The 17,836-nt window shown below is 36.6% G+C and overlaps 3 protein-coding genes across 4 annotated transcripts; all 3 read left to right on the plus strand.

Annotated features, from left to right (window-relative positions):
* Positions 1-6,304, plus strand: LOC7498208 (beta-glucosidase 40). The gene is made up of 13 exons (XM_024606394.2): positions 1-725; positions 2,101-2,167; positions 2,903-2,961; positions 3,132-3,207; positions 3,306-3,377; positions 3,597-3,684; positions 3,772-4,027; positions 4,183-4,298; positions 4,625-4,857; positions 4,997-5,031; positions 5,319-5,421; positions 5,662-5,770; positions 5,867-6,304. The coding sequence occupies exons 1-13, from the start codon at positions 591-593 to the stop codon at positions 6,039-6,041; spliced, it is 1,524 nt and encodes a 507-aa protein (XP_024462162.1). The 5' UTR covers positions 1-590; the 3' UTR covers positions 6,042-6,304.
* A 2,870-nt stretch (positions 6,305-9,174) lies between these two features.
* LOC7460723 (UDP-glucose 6-dehydrogenase 5) lies at positions 9,175-11,847 on the plus strand. 2 transcript variants are annotated; one of them, XM_002311295.4, is made up of 2 exons: positions 9,175-9,462; positions 10,074-11,847. In XM_002311295.4, the coding sequence occupies exon 2, from the start codon at positions 10,094-10,096 to the stop codon at positions 11,534-11,536; it is 1,443 nt and encodes a 480-aa protein (XP_002311331.2). In that variant the 5' UTR covers positions 9,175-9,462; positions 10,074-10,093; the 3' UTR covers positions 11,537-11,847. The 2 variants fall into 2 exon arrangements, with proteins under 2 accessions (XP_002311331.2, XP_024461784.2); XM_024606016.2 differs by having other exon boundaries at positions 9,319-9,462; positions 10,092-11,847.
* Positions 11,848-13,859: 2,012 nt separating this feature from the next.
* Positions 13,860-17,229, plus strand: LOC7470673 (uncharacterized). Its single transcript, XM_002311296.4, has 3 exons — positions 13,860-14,530; positions 15,230-15,380; positions 15,503-17,229. The coding sequence occupies exons 2-3, from the start codon at positions 15,236-15,238 to the stop codon at positions 16,969-16,971; spliced, it is 1,614 nt and encodes a 537-aa protein (XP_002311332.2). The 5' UTR covers positions 13,860-14,530; positions 15,230-15,235; the 3' UTR covers positions 16,972-17,229.
* The last annotated feature ends 607 nt before the right edge of the window (positions 17,230-17,836 follow it).

Consider the following 17,836-nt stretch of genomic DNA (forward strand, 5'->3'; position numbering starts at 1 on the left):
AAAAGCAATCATGGAAAGCAACCCGAGATTCAATTACAATAAAGGAAATCCAATGTATGGTTACTGTGGAATTTACACAGATGTGTGTGAATGCAGGGCTTCAAAAAACCCAATGGTCAACACCCCACCACTATCCTATCTTGTAATCCGCACCATCGTAAAAAAACTCAAACATCCTGCAGCACCATCCCACCATCACCTTTCACATGCCTCCGTTTTTTTCTCATCCCATTTCATACAGTGTCGTGATTTATTGATCGTCTAGTCCCTTTTAATCTCTATCCAATTCTATATAATAAATCCAAATTACTAGTCTTAGTTAGTACTGGCTAGCTAGTTCCATATACGTTTTTTCTAGCTCTTGCTGCATTATATATTTGTTACTTGTTGTTCTTCGCATCTCAGTCAATATCATTGCCATCTCCTTCTCCCTGCAAACCCAAATCTTTCCTCGTCTCAGTGCAGATTTAAAACTCTCCCTCCCTCCCTCCCTCTCTGTATGCGTGTCTCTATATAGCAGTATACTCCCCGTCAATCATTATTAACCAGATCGATTTCTGTATCAAAAGATCGATAATACAGGAATCAGGATGCTACTGAGAAGAGGCATTGCCTTGGTTATAATAGTGTCAGTAGCTTTTCAGATCCAGACATGCTTGTCACAGATTAACAGGGCAAGTTTTCCGAAAGGGTTTGTCTTTGGGACGGCCTCTTCTGCTTTCCAGGTTCGTTTCATTCTTCTAATTGATAATACCTTTTACTTTAGAAAGCCTGTTGAGCCTGTTTTTGTTCGTTAATCAGTAATTAACATTGTGCCGTTTTTTTTCTCCCTATATTTTTAATTAAAAAGAGAGCCCGTTCACGTTTAGAGGGAAAGAAAATATTTTTTAATGCGAAGTAAATGTTAAACTGGACGCGCAAAGGCAATTTTGGCAATATCTGACTGGACGCGTAAAGGCCAATTTTGGCAATATCTTGAATTATCTTAGTCCTAAAAAAAATCGAGGCCACAGACTGGCCTGGGGACTAGGGCCACTCCCGAGGTACAGTTGTTGTTCCCTGGTTTTAAGTCATGGGTTCTACGAAAGAACCACCTTTTTTAGGACATTTGTAAGAAGCCATTTTTTTCTCAATGGGAAAGGAATGAAAAGCACAGTTCACACTTTAGTTGTGACACTGAACAAATCGACATTTATATTAAGATAATATGATTTAAATGATTCAAGAAAATAGAAACGCTACAAGAAAGGGAAAATGAAAATTATTTTAACTATAATGTTATTGTTACTGAATTAAAATCATTCTTGTTAAAGTCCAACTGTTAATTTAAAACTTTATTAATACATTTCTAACTTGAGCTGGATATATAAAAAATCAACTTGATTTAATTTAATTAACTGACCCGTAATTATTAAAAACTTAAATGATTTTAAAAAATTAAAATAAAAAAATTGACATTTAAAAAAATTTAATTAACCCTGCCAGTAATCTGAGCATGTTAACCCCAGGTCAAGATTAACATCTGTGATTTAAATAAATGTCACGGAGTATTAGAGTTTTCCCCACGTAAAGAGGGTTGCAGATCCAACGGTTAATATAACACATGGGAAGATAAAATAACAATTTCATCACTTATCTGACTGATGTGATGTACTGTTTAGGCGAAGAAATTAGACAAGCGCGTGATCACACTCTAGCAATCTGTTAAATCAACTGTCCTCATTAGAAAAGGGAAACAAAAAGAAAGTCAAGCATTAAGAATCTTTAGTGAGCTGGCCTGCTGATCACACCACCAATTATGCTCTTCAGTATGGCATTCGGACTTAATCATTGTGTACAGAAATTGAATAAGTTAAAAATGGCCGAATCTTTGGAAGAAAACCTGTCGGAAATTCGATTACTTTTTTTCTTCTTGGATATTGCTTCCACACATATGATTTGTCCGTATCTTGTCGGACGTGTTATAGTGAGCTGGAACGACGGCTCCAGCAAATGTTGCTTCTTACACAGAAAACTCCCTGCTATGCAAAAAGGCCATAAAGAATGCTTGATGTTTTCAACTTACTGCTTCTACTAAAATTAATTTTATTTTTTTTACAGTATGAAGGAGCGGTGAAGGAGGATGGAAGGGGACCGAGTGTTTGGGACAAATTTTCACATACTTTTGGTAATACTTCATCACCAACAACAGAGTCCACAGTCTGAACATCGATAGGAATAGCTGATTTTCTAGCATTTGAACTAATCTTATGGTATAATTACTGCACAATAAATTAATCAGCATCAATTTAAAGCTATAATTTAATGGAATTATTGTTCATTGCAATGGAAACCTGAACATACGAAGCAAGTCAAGCAAAATAATAAGTCTACACTTATCTGTTATTTCATTTTCAGAGTGGCTAAGGCCACTCCATGATTAGCATGTGTATATTTAACAGTCAAGGTAATTAAACACATCCCAGAGAATATCCACCCCTCAAAAAAAGAAATATTTTCTGGCAAGAAGATCCCTTAACATGTGCCTGGTTTATTACTGTACTATTTCAGTTTAAATTACTGAATCAAATTTTAGTTGTAGAAGTAGAGTAGTCCTGGATATCAAGTACTGAAGCTGCATAAAACCATTTCCGCTTTTTAGTTCAAATTTTTATCAGATGATATGGGGTTTCTATTCGCTGCATGTTTGTAAATCCGCTTTAAACATGTAAAAGTGTTTGACCTTGCAACCATCAAGCTAGTAGCTGAATGCATAAAGCAAAATTGTGCAATGTCAGGTAGCAATTTGCTTCCCAAGCTAGTTCAGAAACCAGCTCTGAAGTTGGGAGTTGTCAGGTCAAGTTGTAGTTTCAAAACCTTTGATATGTCTGTTAGTAAGCTTATCAAGTTATTGGTCCTGCAGGCAAGATAATTGATTTCAGCAATGCCGATGTGGCTGTGGATCAATACCACCACTTTGATGTACGTCTTCTCATACGAATCCTCCATTTTATGAAAGTTTGAGCTACTAAATATTGCTTTTAGACATGAAAGTCAATCATGGTATGGTACAGCATAAAGTTAAAAAAAAAAAAACCCAGCAATTATACTATGTGTTCTTAACAATTTACTTTGTGGTTATTTGGAAACAGGAAGACATAAAACTTATGAAGGATATGGGAATGGATGCCTACAGATTTTCAATTTCTTGGACTCGAATATATCCTAGTAAGTTTACAGCACAGTTACCCTTTTTTTTTTGGGTGAATAGCAGCTATTCATTTTCGAGGGTGATATCATGGAATAATGGTGAGGTCTCTATGTAGATGGAACAGGGAAAATCAATCAGGCAGGAGTTGATCATTACAACAAATTCATCAACGCTTTACTTGCTCAAGGTAAACCTTTACATCAAATCATCCTCTGGCGAGATTCATGTTCTTCGGAGCTAGAATAGAGTTCTACGAAAATCATGTAGCTTAAGTATCCTTGTCCCATGTTGAGAACACTCAATAGCTTGTAAACATAATATACATTCTTCAACTTTGTTACTGGTTAGTGATAATTAATATAGTTTTTGATAGTCAAAGATTACCTATGCTGCATAACGTATGCAGGAATTGAGCCTTATGTGACCCTATTCCATTGGGACCTTCCTCAAGCCTTGCACGACAGATATAATGGATGGCTCAGCCCCCAGATCATGTAAAAGATTGTTCTTATACTTTGCAAAATTGCAATTAGAATTACCTTTATGATTTTGGTGGTTAAGATGATCTCTCTCATTTACAGAAAGGACTTTGCAACATTCGCAGAGACATGCTTTCAGAATTATGGTGACAGGGTGAAGAATTGGATCACGTTCAATGAGCCTCATACAGTTTCTATTCAGGGTTATGATGTGGGTCTCCAGGCTCCAGGAAGATGCTCTATCCTTCTCCACCTCTTCTGCCGGGCTGGAAATTCAGCAACTGAGCCCTATATAGTCGCCCACAACATGCTTCTTTCTCATGGGGCTGCGGCAGATATTTACAGGAAAAAGTACAAGGTAAAAGGCAAATATATATTATCCTGAGCTTAGTTGTGAGGACGCACAACTTGCCTTTGCCCTTTATTTTTTTCATTTTGTGTTCTTATCATATATTTTTTCTATTTCCGTTGGTGCTAAGCTCCGGCATGATATTATGGCATGAAAATTTTCAGGCAAAACAACAAGGATCTGTGGGCATATCACTTGATGTGATATGGTTTGAACCAGCAACAAACAGCACGAAAGACATCGAAGCAGCCCAAAGAGCCCAGGATTTTCAGCTTGGCTGGTATCGATAATCACATATACGTGTTCTAGTTTTCTTGGTTCTCAATAGCTTATACAGGAGAGAGAAATGGTTCTTTTGGCTGTTTCAGAAACATTAAGAATTGATCGCTCTCTAATTTCTGGTAGTCGAGTGCTGATGATCTATCCATTGACCAGATCATGCCCTCGATTTGTTATGGTTCTAATAAAGATACTAATGAACAGCCAATCATAATCAGAATTGAGGCCCACACTCAGTCATGCAAGCTTAATTCATGTAGTACAGAAGTAGCACATATCTAAAATATGTCCATATTAATTTGTGGATTCATTATGCTTTTCCTCCAGGTTTATTGAACCTTTGATCTTAGGCGACTATCCAATCTCAATGAGAAACAGAGTCGGAGATAGACTGCCAAAGTTTACCGAAAATGATGCTGCTCTTGTTAAAGGGTCTTTGGATTTTGTTGGTATCAATCACTACACAACATTTTATGCACGAAGCAATGACTCTCTACTTGGCGATGTAATTGGCAAAGTCCTTAATGACTCTGTCGCGGACTCTGGTGCCATAACCCTTCGTGAGTTAACAAAAATCCTCCGAAATAATTTCTTTTCAACTATTTCTATTACCTAGTAGAGATAGTGAAACAGCAGTGTAATTTTTTTAAAAAAAATTGTAAATAACTGTTGTGATATGTGTACTTTCATTCTTTTCAGCATTCGGTGAAAATAAGAAGCCCATTGGAGACCGGGTATGCACCTCACTGAACTGAAATATTGTGATCCATCATTTAAACCAAGTAACAATATGATACAAGTTCAAAACTAGAAGCAAGAAAATGCAGGGCCAAGCTAGTAGCATATGAGTGTTCATTGTTTCTGATTTCGTTCTTCTTTCTTCAATCCAGTTGCACTGGATTGAAATTTGTCTATTCATTCTCTGATACAGAAAAGTTCATTGACATTCAACTCTCGTTTATGGCTGCACATTGGGGTTCTGTGTTTCTAACTATTCATTATCACTTGTCTAAAACTGCAGGCGAATTCTATATGGTTGTACATAGTACCTCAAGGGATGAGAAGCTTAATGAATCACATCAGGCAAAAGTACGGGAATCCTCCCGTCATTATAACTGAAAATGGTAATCTTCTGAATAATCATTGGTTCTGTTAAAAGGCATTCTCTGTGTTTCTCTTCTTGTATAAACTGATGTGTCGATTTATCTTAAAAATTGGAATGCAATTGACATGTTATGATTTTATAGAAACTGATCTCTACCTTTTCTTTTCTTCATCTCCAATTATGAAGAATGTCTAGGCCCTTATAAAGCCTTGTCATGAAAGAAAAACCATAAATCTTTCTGTTTCTGTGGTCTTCCCAGGGATGGATGATCCAAATAACGCCTTGACCCCCATTAAAGACGCTCTGAAGGACGGGAAAAGGATCAAATACCACAATGACTATCTGACAAACCTGCTAGCTTCTATTAAGTATGGATCCCTCGCCTACATGCCTCGGCACATATATGTTCTGAGATCGTATGCTATTGCAAGCAAACTAATAATCTATTGTTTTTGTTATCGCAGAGAAGATGGTTGCAATGTGAAAGGGTATTTTGTATGGTCTCTTTTGGATAATTGGGAGTGGGCAGCTGGTTACACTTCAAGGTTTGGTCTCTACTTTGTGGATTACAAGGACAAGCTGAAGAGGTACCCCAAGGATTCTGTACAGTGGTTCAAAAAGTTCTTGACTTCTAGTTAAAGCGGAGAAAATGAAGATTTGAATGGGCAAATGCAGACATCCTCACACACACAGATTTACAATTACATGTCTTAATTTTCTTCAAGCGTAATATTGTAACAAGATGTTATATAACTTATAAGACATGTCAATTTTAGTACGGTTGCTTCCTCAATGCTGGCAGAGAAATGCAAATTTTCGACTGCTAGAGTTTGTGTCTCGGCAGTAAGCAGTTTGATTATCGGATGGAATGGTACCGAGTAAATAAATCGTGAGATAGGCTACTTTATCGTGTTGGTATATTTTAATCATTTCAATCAAAGTATTTAATCAAGGCAAATTATGTATTTACATCTTCGTTATTATTTTCTTTTTAACAGAAGGTTCCGATAAAGATGACATCTATAGATTTAAAGGATATATCTTGGATAATTTTATAAGTTATAAGAGAAGTATTTAATTGAAAAGAAAATAGAGATAGACTTATTTGAAAAAAGAAAAGAAATATATGTACTTAAATGTAAAAAGAAAAAAGTGACGGTTACTTGAAACTTTTATAAATAGAGGTACCAAAGTTTTCGTTTTATCTCATCCCAAACCCTACTAAAACAAGGATTCCAACGCCGTACGAGGAAAGGAGCCACGCGGTTTCCGACAAAAATCCACTACATAAATAGACCCTTCCAGCGTATAGACTCAATAAGGCATGTTTAAAATATTATAGGTTATTTTTTAAAGTGTTTTTTTATTTAAAAATATATTAAAATAATATTTTTGATATAGCACATAAAAAATATAAAAAAATTAATTTTAAATAAAAAAATTAAATTCTTGAAAATATCTCAGTCTAATTTATTGCCATCAGAAGATGGCTTGATTTTACCATGTGGCCGGTAATAGGTTGGCAGTTGGCACCCAAAGATTATCATCTTATGTTTTTTATCTACTGCCTAAGATGCTCCGTTTGGATCGGAATCCTAGCTGGGGACTAAAAGATAATGAACACAGATGGGCCTGTAAGATAGTATTGAAGTCAAAATCCATGGTTTTTGAATCAAAGATAAATAGCGATCCCACAAAGAGAAACTAAACCCCACAAGATTCGGGCCATTGAATATTGGCTTGAAGACGAAATAAACAAAAGAAATCTCTCTTCTCTTAACATTAGATCACAGATGTAGCCACAATCTGGCTTGGAGCTTTGAGAGCCTGCGATCAGATAGCTAGAGCATATTCTCACTTCATCTCCGAACCTTTATCATCATGGTTGGTACGTGCATGGGTGCTCCAAGGCAGCCATTGTCTTGAACTTGTCAGGAGTAGCAAAGAATTAATTTTACCATTTTCCGTCTATAACGATGACGTACTAGGGCGTCTCGTTAGCATGACACATGCAATTAAGTTTACATCAGATTATGATGGAGCCGTTGACATTTCGTAAAGATTGTCAGAAGAAGGTGTGGTGTTTCATCAGATTATATTTTTTATACATTCAGCCATACCTTGTACAATAATATTAATCAATTATTATTTTTTATTTGTCTCTATTTTCTAATGTGTCTTTCCATCCATCTTGTTTGTCAAAATTATCAGCCACATGCATGGCACATGCATGGCACATCTGGGTTCGTATAAATTCCTAACCTTGAATTCCCTAGACAAGTTCCTTGAACAACGACCAACCCCTTTCTGTCCATTGCTGCTCGTCTCTGTCACTTCTCAGTTAATTTAAATTGTAGTGTCTTCCACGTTTTGATTAATAATGCATTAAAAAAAAGTATGTGCATTCGAACAGACTGTGCATGAGTTTATGGTGGAGGTCATGACAACCTCTTTCCTTCCGATCTGGATCTCTAACTGCCATCTTATATATATTTCCTCATGTGGCTTCCATCCTACTCATGACCATTCGGTTCCATAGACCCACCAATCTCTCGATCTCACCACGACTTGTTGGCTAGCTAGTCCCCTCGAGCCACCATCAAAGAGAGGGGCAAAAAAAAAGTTGCTACAGGATATATACGTTGTCTAATTAACATTCTTTTCTCGATCTTTAGTACAGGTATATTGTTCTGAATTTTTCTTTATATTTTAGATTATTTATCAGGATATATTTTCAAACGTATTGATAAAAATACACTTACATGAAAAACTCGAATTCGAAATGGTTTTGTTGAAAAAAAGATTATCATTTGATTGATAGAATTTGTCGTTTATATATTTGTTTAAATAGTAAATGTAAAAGGATAATATGTGTGTATAAAGTCTACGAAAACGAGCTTATGCGTGTGTGAGCACATCCATCTACTAAACTTTACAGTAACTCTGCATAAAATATATATAATGAACTGATAGATTCCCATAACAATTTATTTTAGAAAATATATTATTCAATGAATATATTTGATGAAAAACCGTGCATGATTTCTCCGTCCTGGAGAGTTCATTTATAAGATGCCCCAAATTTGCTTATAAGCTATCAAGATATTAGATATTTGGCCTAGTTGAAATTAACACAGTTTGATTCCTCTTAATCCAATTGTTTTCTCTCTCGATAACCTAGATTTTAATTTTAAAAAAAGGGTCATTTGTTATGTTCCTGAAATACAATTCATGTGAATTTTGGACTAGATATCGCGTAAATTCTTAATAAAAAATATAACAAAATTTTGTTTCCTAGAAAATTGCTGTATACTCCCTTAGTCCATGAAAATATTTAAGAACATGCATAAGATTCATCCACCCAGTAACCTCTAGGAAATATATTTAAGAAGACCAAATGTCGAATTTATATCAAGTTGTCATATCTCTCTAAAAAGGAAAAAATAATTAATTCTTACGTGCCAGTAGAAGCGACGGCAACTTTTACCAAAATTACTTACCAGTACAGATCGCACTGTCGGTGCCTCAATAAATGTTGGGGGTGTGAAATTTACCTCGCTTGAAATAGAATTTATACAATTATTTTTCTTGTATTTTTTTTATAGAATACACAATTTCGCTTTTTTTTTTATATATATATATATAATAACTATGAGTGACATTTACGCTTTGACAGTTTGACCATAAAAAAGAAAAGAAGAAGAAGAAGAAGAAAAGATACAATAAATCGTAGAAAGCACTCTCTTGAATTTTTGTTTTTGGTTTCTTGTGCTTTCATAATTGATAGATAAGTTAGAGCAAAACTAGGTGGCTAAAGTGCAATGGGAGAAATCTAAAGTAGAAACGTGTCAGTGCTATTTTTGGTCATCATGGAAACAGATCTTGAAGTAGTATAATAAATACAAGGTAAACTCAAGCCTCTACACTTACCTCATTCTTCGGCGGAAGAAGATCCCGCCTTTGCCTTCCCTTTCTGTCTCTTACTCTGCATTTCCCGTTTCTTCTTAGTCTATACCTCTCCCATCCCCCATTTCACTTAGAGAACCAGAAGATTACGAAGGTAACCGTTTTAGTTTCACTCTGACCTTTATCTGGTATCTTGCTTGCATTGTACACGTTTCTTTTTGGCTCATGGGCATTAGTTTTTGGTATAGCACACAATTCTGTTTGATGATGGGTGGATCTGTTATGCTTTTATCTTTGTTCATGGGATGATTGGTCTATGCCTGCTCTAGATCTGAACTTGGTTGTCGTAATTTTGATTCCTGACACTCGAAGGAAGAGTTTGGAGACGTTGGACTTAAATGTCCGGTTTCTCTAAATTCGTAAACTTTTAATTCTTGCTTTATAGTGCAACATTGGATCTGTGATTTTTAAGGTAATGGAGTCTATAATCCCCATGTCTCTATGAGGTAAGTCATGTTATTAGTCTAGCTTGTTAAAAGTGAAACAAACTGAATGTTAATTGCATGCTAAAGCATGTCATAGTGTGATCCGAGTTATGGTATGAAGATTTTAATTTTCCAAGTTCACGTGTACTCATTAAGTTTTCTAACTGAATAGTTGATTTTAGATTTGAGGAAGAATTTGTATCCAGGATCTCTTACCTGTATCATCAAGCAAAAGTGATTGTGCACTTCCACTGAATTGTGATTTTAATTCTATTTTTAGGCTATCTATTACATATAGATATGGTGAAGATCTGTTGCATTGGAGCTGGCTATGTCGGTGGGCCTACCATGGCCGTGATTGCACTGAAGTGCCCAGACATTGAAGTAGTGGTTGTTGATATTTTTGAGCCGCGAATTATTGCCTGGAATAGTGACCATCTTCCCATTTATGAACCAGGCCTTGATGACGTGGTAAAACAGTGCAGGGGAAAGAACCTCTTCTTTAGCAAAGATGTGGAAAAGCATGTGGCAGAAGCTGATATAGTCTTTGTATCAGTAAATACACCAACCAAAACTCAGGGACTTGGAGCTGGCAAAGCAGCCGACCTAGCTTATTGGGAGAGTGCTGCTCGTATGATTGCAGATGTATCAAAAACTGACAAAATTGTTGTTGAGAAATCAACAGTTCCAGTGAAAACGGCAGAAGCAATTGAAAAGATTTTGACCCACAACAGCAAAGGCATCAACTTTCAGATTCTTTCCAACCCGGAATTTCTTGCCGAGGGAACTGCAATTCAGGACCTTTTCAACCCAGACCGAGTTCTTATTGGTGGCAGGGAGACCCCAGAAGGGAAGAAGGCAATTCAAGCATTGAAAGATGTATATGCCCATTGGGTTCCTGTGGAACGGATCATATGCACCAATCTCTGGTCTGCTGAACTCTCGAAACTTGCTGCAAATGCCTTTTTGGCACAGCGGATCTCTTCTGTTAATGCCATGTCGGCACTCTGTGAAGCCACAGGTGCAGATGTCTTCCAAGTATCCCATGCTATTGGAAAGGACACGAGGATTGGGCCAAAGTTCTTGAATGCAAGTGTGGGTTTTGGTGGATCGTGTTTCCAGAAGGATATCCTGAACCTGGTCTACATTTGTGAGTGCTATGGCCTCCCCGAGGTTGCAAGCTACTGGAAACAGGTTGTTCAGGTGAATGAGTACCAAAAAACACGTTTTGTGAACCGGATGGTTTCCTCCATGTTCAACACAGTCTCAGGTAAGAAAATTGCAATTTTAGGATTTGCTTTCAAGAAAGACACAGGTGATACAAGGGAGACCCCAGCCATAGGTGTTTGCCAGGGCTTGTTGGGTGACAAGGCTATATTGAGCATATATGACCCTCAGGTTTCACAGGAACAGATTCAAAGGGATCTCTCAATGCACAAATCTGAATTGGATAGGCCTCCTCATCTTCAGCCAGCGAGCCCCACGGCTATCAAGCAAGTTACGTTTGTATGGGATGCTTATGAAGCAGCAAAGGGTGCTCATGGGATCTGCATATTAACTGAGTGGGATGAGTTCAAAACTCTTGATTACCAGAAGATCTATGATGATATGCAGAAGCCTGCTTTTGTTTTTGATGGACGTAATGTAGTGGATGTTGATAAGCTGAGGCAAATTGGCTTTATTGTTTACTCCATTGGTAAGCCATTGGATGCCTGGCTGAAGGACATGCCTGCTGTGGCATAAGACCTACATGTTTTGAAGCGACTCGGGGCAGGTTGTAGTGGAATCACAAATTGCGAGACCCCTCATCGTATATTTTTTTTATTTTTTCTGCTTTTAGCCATAAATATTTTTATAGTTCTGGGATTCGATTGTTTCTATGTGATGGATGGGTTCCCTGGCACCATTGTGTTGGGATATCTTTTGTTGGTAGCAAATTTTTATCTGTTCTTATTGGTTTAATGTAATAAATCAGAACATCTGGAAATTTTAGCACTCTTTCCAGCTATCCTGTCTCCTATATATATACAGTATCGTTCTGTTGGGGGGCATCACGTTATGCTTTTGTCAGTAGAAGAATGTAGGATCCGACATTGTCATTAACCTGCGGTATTTTGTCCGTTGACCGAGGTGAATGCAACAAGCTGGTGGGTTAGCTAGGATGCCGTACTAATGTGATTTTCAAGTTTTTGAAGAATTTGCCCGCGTGAATAAAGAAAAACTAATGCCTTCTATAACTCTTTTTTTCATAATTAATACTATACTGTAGCCTTTAATTGATTATTATTTTGCCAGGGATAAGATGTTCTTTAATAAAACAGGAAGCAAAAGGTTGTAATTTTTGGAGCCTTCTCAGCCTCCCTTCTCCCTTAAAAGCTCCATCACAATTCACCTTGATCATATCTCCTGTAAAAATACTTCAGTACATACTCCTTGTACTGCTCTGCTCTCCCTTTTCCTATGGAACATGAATCTGCTTCAAACTCTTAAGAGACGCCAACAAATCATTCAATGGTAAGTGTCAATGATTTGACGAGCCTTGAAACAGTGCAAGGAGATGGAACTCGCTTTTATGATAACCAACAGACACTCCACAGAGAGTAAAAAAATCAGGTACGTAGCCTTCTATGTAGGCTACAAACCCAGAAATGCAAACTCTCCGCAGCCGAGAATGTCTTCGTTTTGTTTAGCATAAAATTTAATTTAATGCGATTGTTAACTAGTTCATGCAGCACAATTTAAATGGATGAAATACAAATGATGATACACTCAAGAGTATTGAAGATTCTCATCCAAGAAAATGTCTAGACATTGACTTCTTTTTCTATGCAAATACATCAACATGGTTTCAAAAAGAGACATTAAAAAAAATAAGTACTAAATAAGAATTTCTCATAACATACTTGCTTTTTTAAAAACAAAGTTTCTTAAATACAAAAATAAGAAAAATATATATCATTTAAGCCCAATAATTTTATAGTACTCAATAAATAACAAGTAACAAGTGCTCAATAAATAAATAATTCATCATATCTATTCTTTAGTCCACACTTTAAAGAAATAAATAGATATAAAAGATAAATTCCAAATAAAAATATTTTTATCACTTTTGAAGTAATTTTATTCTCTCTTATAATCATCTCTGTCTATTTTTTTAAAGTGAATGTTAAAAAATAATTAATAGAATGCTACTATTTACTTTTTATACATTTTTAAAATCTTTCATGAAGATTTAAAATATATTGTATCTTTTAATTAAATCATTTTAAGTTAAAGTATGAAATAAGTAATTTGATTTCGAAAAAAAATCCCAAATTTGATTTGGAATATATATATATATATATATATATATATATATATATATATATATATATATATATATATATATATCTCGAAAACGTTACCATTTTTCTTGTAGACGGTTTGAGAAAAAAAATAGAAACAATCGGCAGATGACGTCATGGTGTGCGTGTATATATAAACTACTGACATGGTCAAATAAAAATAGAATTTACTTATTTCCTACAGAGAAAAACTTATTTACAAACAATCCAACAATTAAAATCGAAAGCAAAATGCACTTTATTTTTTTAAAAAAAATCGGGTGATTTAATCTTACGTGAGATATTACAAATATTTTTTAAAAAAGAAAATGAGAGATTTTATCTTCGGTGAGATATATTGCTTCATCATATAGTTAATAGATTGAATTAGAAAATATAAAATTAATAACTTCAATTTAAAATTGTACTTTATTTGGAATGGAATTGGAATACTATTGCCGTTATATCTTCGATTATTAAAAACGAAACACTGATAAAAAAAATAAAAAATAAATAAATGAAGGAGAAAAAAGGCTTATGCCAATTCAAGATTTACTCCTCAAAAAAATCAAATCATGGAGAATTTCAAATTTTGATTTTAATGGAAAAGAGAGAAAATTAAGCCAGACCAACCATATAACTCGACGTTGAAAACAATAAAATGAATCCAGGCTATGAAAGGACCTTGATGTAATTTCGCTACTTCCGGACCGGTCTAGCTTATATTAGGATCCAGCTCATGATCAAATTTAACCGGGTTAGCATATCGGACCGCGTCGTGTACGGGACTCACGTACCTTTTAAAAATTCCTCTTTTTCCATCGTCTCTTTAACGTAATTAAATCCAAAAATCGATCTCCGATTTTTCTGAAATTATTTCTTACCACTTAGATCCAACCTTCAATTCTTTCAATTCGCGTCATCCTCTTTCGATTGGTACCTTTTTTAATACCAGCCGTTATTATAAAATTTTCTAGGGTTAGGGTTTCTCATCTGGACCTCTAATCTCTCGATCCTTTATGTTTTTTAAATCGGTTTCGTCTTTACAGTAATTTCCCCATAAAATTTAAGTCCAATTTTGTTGATTGTTGTAATTACGTTTGGGTTTAGGATTTCGAAGTCTTCGATCTATTTCCGGTTTGCTCGAATCTGTTAATAAGTTTAGGGGTTTTGCTCGTTTCATTACTGGGTCTCTGTATCTTCCCTGTTTTGCCCGTAATTTTCCGGTTTTATTGGTGATCTCAAAATCTAGGGTTAGGGTTTTTCCCAATTTTTTTTGGACTCTCTATTCGGTGAAATTGATTTAGGGGTTCGTCTCCACGCATCAATAAATCATCTTTGGTGCATAATAAGTGTCGTTTACGATCAATTTGCCCTATTCTGCTTTGAAGTTTGAATACAACTTATTGTAAAGGTAAATTACTGTTAATTGGCAGCTGTTTCAAAATACTTAACTTTATGTTGTTGGAGAGTTGTGTATTGATGAGTTTTTCCATCTTTTTTTGTACCACCGTTCGTGTACGTGTGTCTTGTCTTAACTGAACGTAACGCTAACTGTGTCTATGCTGATTTTGTTTGTTGAAGACAATGCTAGCAGTGGCTACTATGTGTCTGTGTGTGGACGGTTTTCATGAGGCTCCTGCTGTCTATGGTTACAGTTACATTTGCATGCTTGTGTCGGGTCTGATAATTTCGTTCATGTCCCTGCTAGTAAATGTCAGAAAGTAATATTTCAGAGGTTCTTAAGTTATGCTTTTGAGTAATTGGATGCTGCAAAGCTAAGCTGATATAAATGCTACCTGATTTTTACCGCTGTCTCTTACTAAGCTATTTAGCAATCCTGTATTGATTATGTAACTACTCGTGGACAAATGTCCTTTTGCATGTCTATGTTGATAGTATACGCTTGCATGTTTACTGGTGATTTGCTTGTTATTTATCTCCTACGATTCTCGATTGTGCCATTGAGTTTTTCAAGGGAGTTCGGTGCTGGATCCTCGTGCATATGGGAAGTTGTGCTTAGTTCAATTTTGTGGACTCCTAGCTAAGGAATTATTGCTTCATCCCCCTTTCGCTTGAATTTTTCTTTAACCTTTTGCTCTTTGTATTTCAGGCTTAAATGGGATTTAAACGGCCTTTTGATGATGAAGAGTTTCAGGATCTTCCTTTTAAGCAGGCAAGACAGGTGGAATGTTGCAATAAGTTGACTCAATTGTCAGAAACTGGTGCACATTGTAATGTGCCTAAGAAACCTGATGTTGCAGGTAAAAATTGTGGCCTTGAACTTCACTTCTTGTTTGTCTACAACTGTAATATGGTGTTTTGTTCACCTTTTGAAATAATATGTTGGTTGATTTGGTTATATATTTCTTTTCATGTAAAGCAGATGGCTATGGGAGCAACTTTTTCAAAATTCAGTGGCATGAGACATTTGAGAATGACTTAATTGAAGTTTCAAATTTTGCTAAAGATTCTGACTCCAGTGATCCTTTGTCGTTAGTCACCAGCAGTTCCAGTGATGAAGATTTTGGGTCCTGGCCAGCATCTTACTCTTCTCTTTCTTCTGAATATTTTGAGGCTGAGTTTCCACAGAAAACATCCATACATCTGGCAGATGTCTACTCATCCTATTTGGATGAATTTCCTAGGAAACAAGTTCCTCTTGGACCAAATCACCAAGCCAGCATTCCATTGTGGGACAGGCATATGAAGAAGGATAAGCTAGCAAACTCATTCAATACAAATGGTTCCTCGTTGTCTGAATCAGACCATCACATTTATAATGATAATGAAGAGAAGTTGGTGGGAACTTGTATCATTCCAATGCCGGATACAAAACCATGTCTGTCCACTAGGTATGAGGCTGCTTGTGGCAGAATTGATTGTGAGTGCCTGGATGAAGGCTCTGTCAGATGTGCGCGGCAGCACATACTGGAAGCACGGGAAGAATTATTAAAATCTACTGGGCATGAAAATTTTGTAAACTTGGGGTTTTATGACATGGGAGAGGAGGTGTCTTGTAAATGGGCCAAGGAAGAGGAACGGGTTTTCCATGAAGTTGTTTATTCCAGGCCAGAGTCCTTGGGCCAGAATTTTTGGAAGCACTTGGCACAAGTGTTTCCTGATAGAACCACAAAGGAAATTGTCAGCTATTACTTCAATGTCTTTATGCTTCGGAAGCGAGCTGCTCAGAACAGATCTAACCTGCTGGACATTGACAGTGATGACGATGAATTGCCTCGGATCAATAGAGGCTCCTATATTCAAGTTTTAGAAGAAGATGCAGATTCTGATCTCGAGTCCCCTGTTGATCAATATGATCATGCAGACATGGGAGGCGATATTCTTGAAGATGACATCAATGATGACAGTGATGATGATGCTGGTGGTGCTTCTGATGAGGTGGGAGATGGTAGTGGAGACACCACAGGAGAAGATTCTGGGATAGATTATGCCTCAGAAACACTTGATATGAACAGTATAGATCCTGCTATTAAGCATATGGACGATAATGCTGGTCAAGATGGGTTGGATTTCATTGTTCAAGATGACTCTTGCATGTCTTTTGAGTTCCAAGCTGATAAAGTTGACTCTTGTGGTCCAGTTGAGACCAGGGGTGCTCTGCATATAAATAGAAGTGACTATAGCAAATGCTTGCCCAGTAAAGTAGATGGACGTGGTGATGATGTGGATCAGGTATACTTGTTGGACCTCTGTGATGCTAAAGATTGGGATGCCCGTTACTTTAGTCCAATCAGGGGTGTTGATCTTCTTCCTACAAGTAACATCATTGAAGAGATTTTTGGACAAGGAACCTGTGACAACCAGACAAGAGATGCCAATGGCATCAGCTAGTGCCTCCCTCAGTTTCCTGGCATTTTAGCGTACAAAATGTGCATTCACTGCAGAGACCAGGATCCTGGTGTCTTTCTTTGTAAGAATGTTTTTCAAGATTCTTACTTTCTAGAAGGTAGGAGTTTTCCCCCAAATAGGGTATAAGAAGAAATTCAAAAAAAAAGGAAATTTTTTTTGTTTTTGGTCTTGCTTAATGTACATTCATAGTCAACCTTTCTCAATGGAATCGTTGTGATTAATGGATCACATTAGTCATTACATCCTTCCGCTTTGTAGGACTTACAACTCTTACTTGTTGATGAACTGTATCCTATTTTGTAAGTGGGGCTGAAGTCATTCTAACCCATTAAACCTTGCATCGCACCCGCTACAACTTATATGATCCTCGACCTGAGCCAGTCATCGGAAAGGACTCAAACTTTAATTCGTCATATTTTCAGTCATGGTTAAAGTGCTAGACTGCTTGAGCTTGTTTGAGCAAGGCACTGAAAGTCATTTGGGTTCCTTGTCCGGTTGTCCTAGCCTCGGCGCAGCAGTCCTGGAATCATTGTCCAGGCTCGTTTTGATTTTGCAAGGACTAGCAAACGAGGCGTAAATCATAGGGTCGAAGACTTCAGGTTGGCACAATACTAAGACGGCAAAGCTGCAAATCAAATCCAGTTAACAACTGCGTTATACTTTACAAACATGATTCAGCACGTCATTTGAACTTCAGCCTCAGTTATAGTCGACCTGGACCTCTCACCATCATTATTCCGTTTATATTATGTTATCCATCAATCATAGTATAATCAGCTGCCAGAAATCAGTCTGCCGGTTTCGTGCGACCTCTTTTGGTTGCTCATGTGCTCCTCCTATGAGCGCA

Source organism: Populus trichocarpa, chromosome 8 (genome assembly GCF_000002775.5).
Source record: "Populus trichocarpa isolate Nisqually-1 chromosome 8, P.trichocarpa_v4.1, whole genome shotgun sequence".
In the NCBI taxonomy this organism is placed as follows: Eukaryota; Viridiplantae; Streptophyta; class Magnoliopsida; order Malpighiales; family Salicaceae; genus Populus; species Populus trichocarpa.

Coding starts and splice junctions, on each gene's coding strand:
- LOC7498208 (XM_024606394.2), top strand. CDS start 591: ATGCTACTGAGAAGAGGCATTGCCTTGGTTATAATAGTGTCAGTAGCT. Junction 3,685..3,771: donor TGGCTCAGCCCCCAGATCAT/GTAAAAGATTGT, acceptor TCTCATTTACAG/AAAGGACTTTGCAACATTCG. Junction 4,028..4,182: donor TTTACAGGAAAAAGTACAAG/GTAAAAGGCAAA, acceptor GAAAATTTTCAG/GCAAAACAACAAGGATCTGT.
- LOC7460723 (XM_002311295.4), top strand. CDS start 10,094: ATGGTGAAGATCTGTTGCATTGGAGCTGGCTATGTCGGTGGGCCTACC.
- LOC7470673 (XM_002311296.4), top strand. CDS start 15,236: ATGGGATTTAAACGGCCTTTTGATGATGAAGAGTTTCAGGATCTTCCT. Junction 15,381..15,502: donor TAAGAAACCTGATGTTGCAG/GTAAAAATTGTG, acceptor CATGTAAAGCAG/ATGGCTATGGGAGCAACTTT.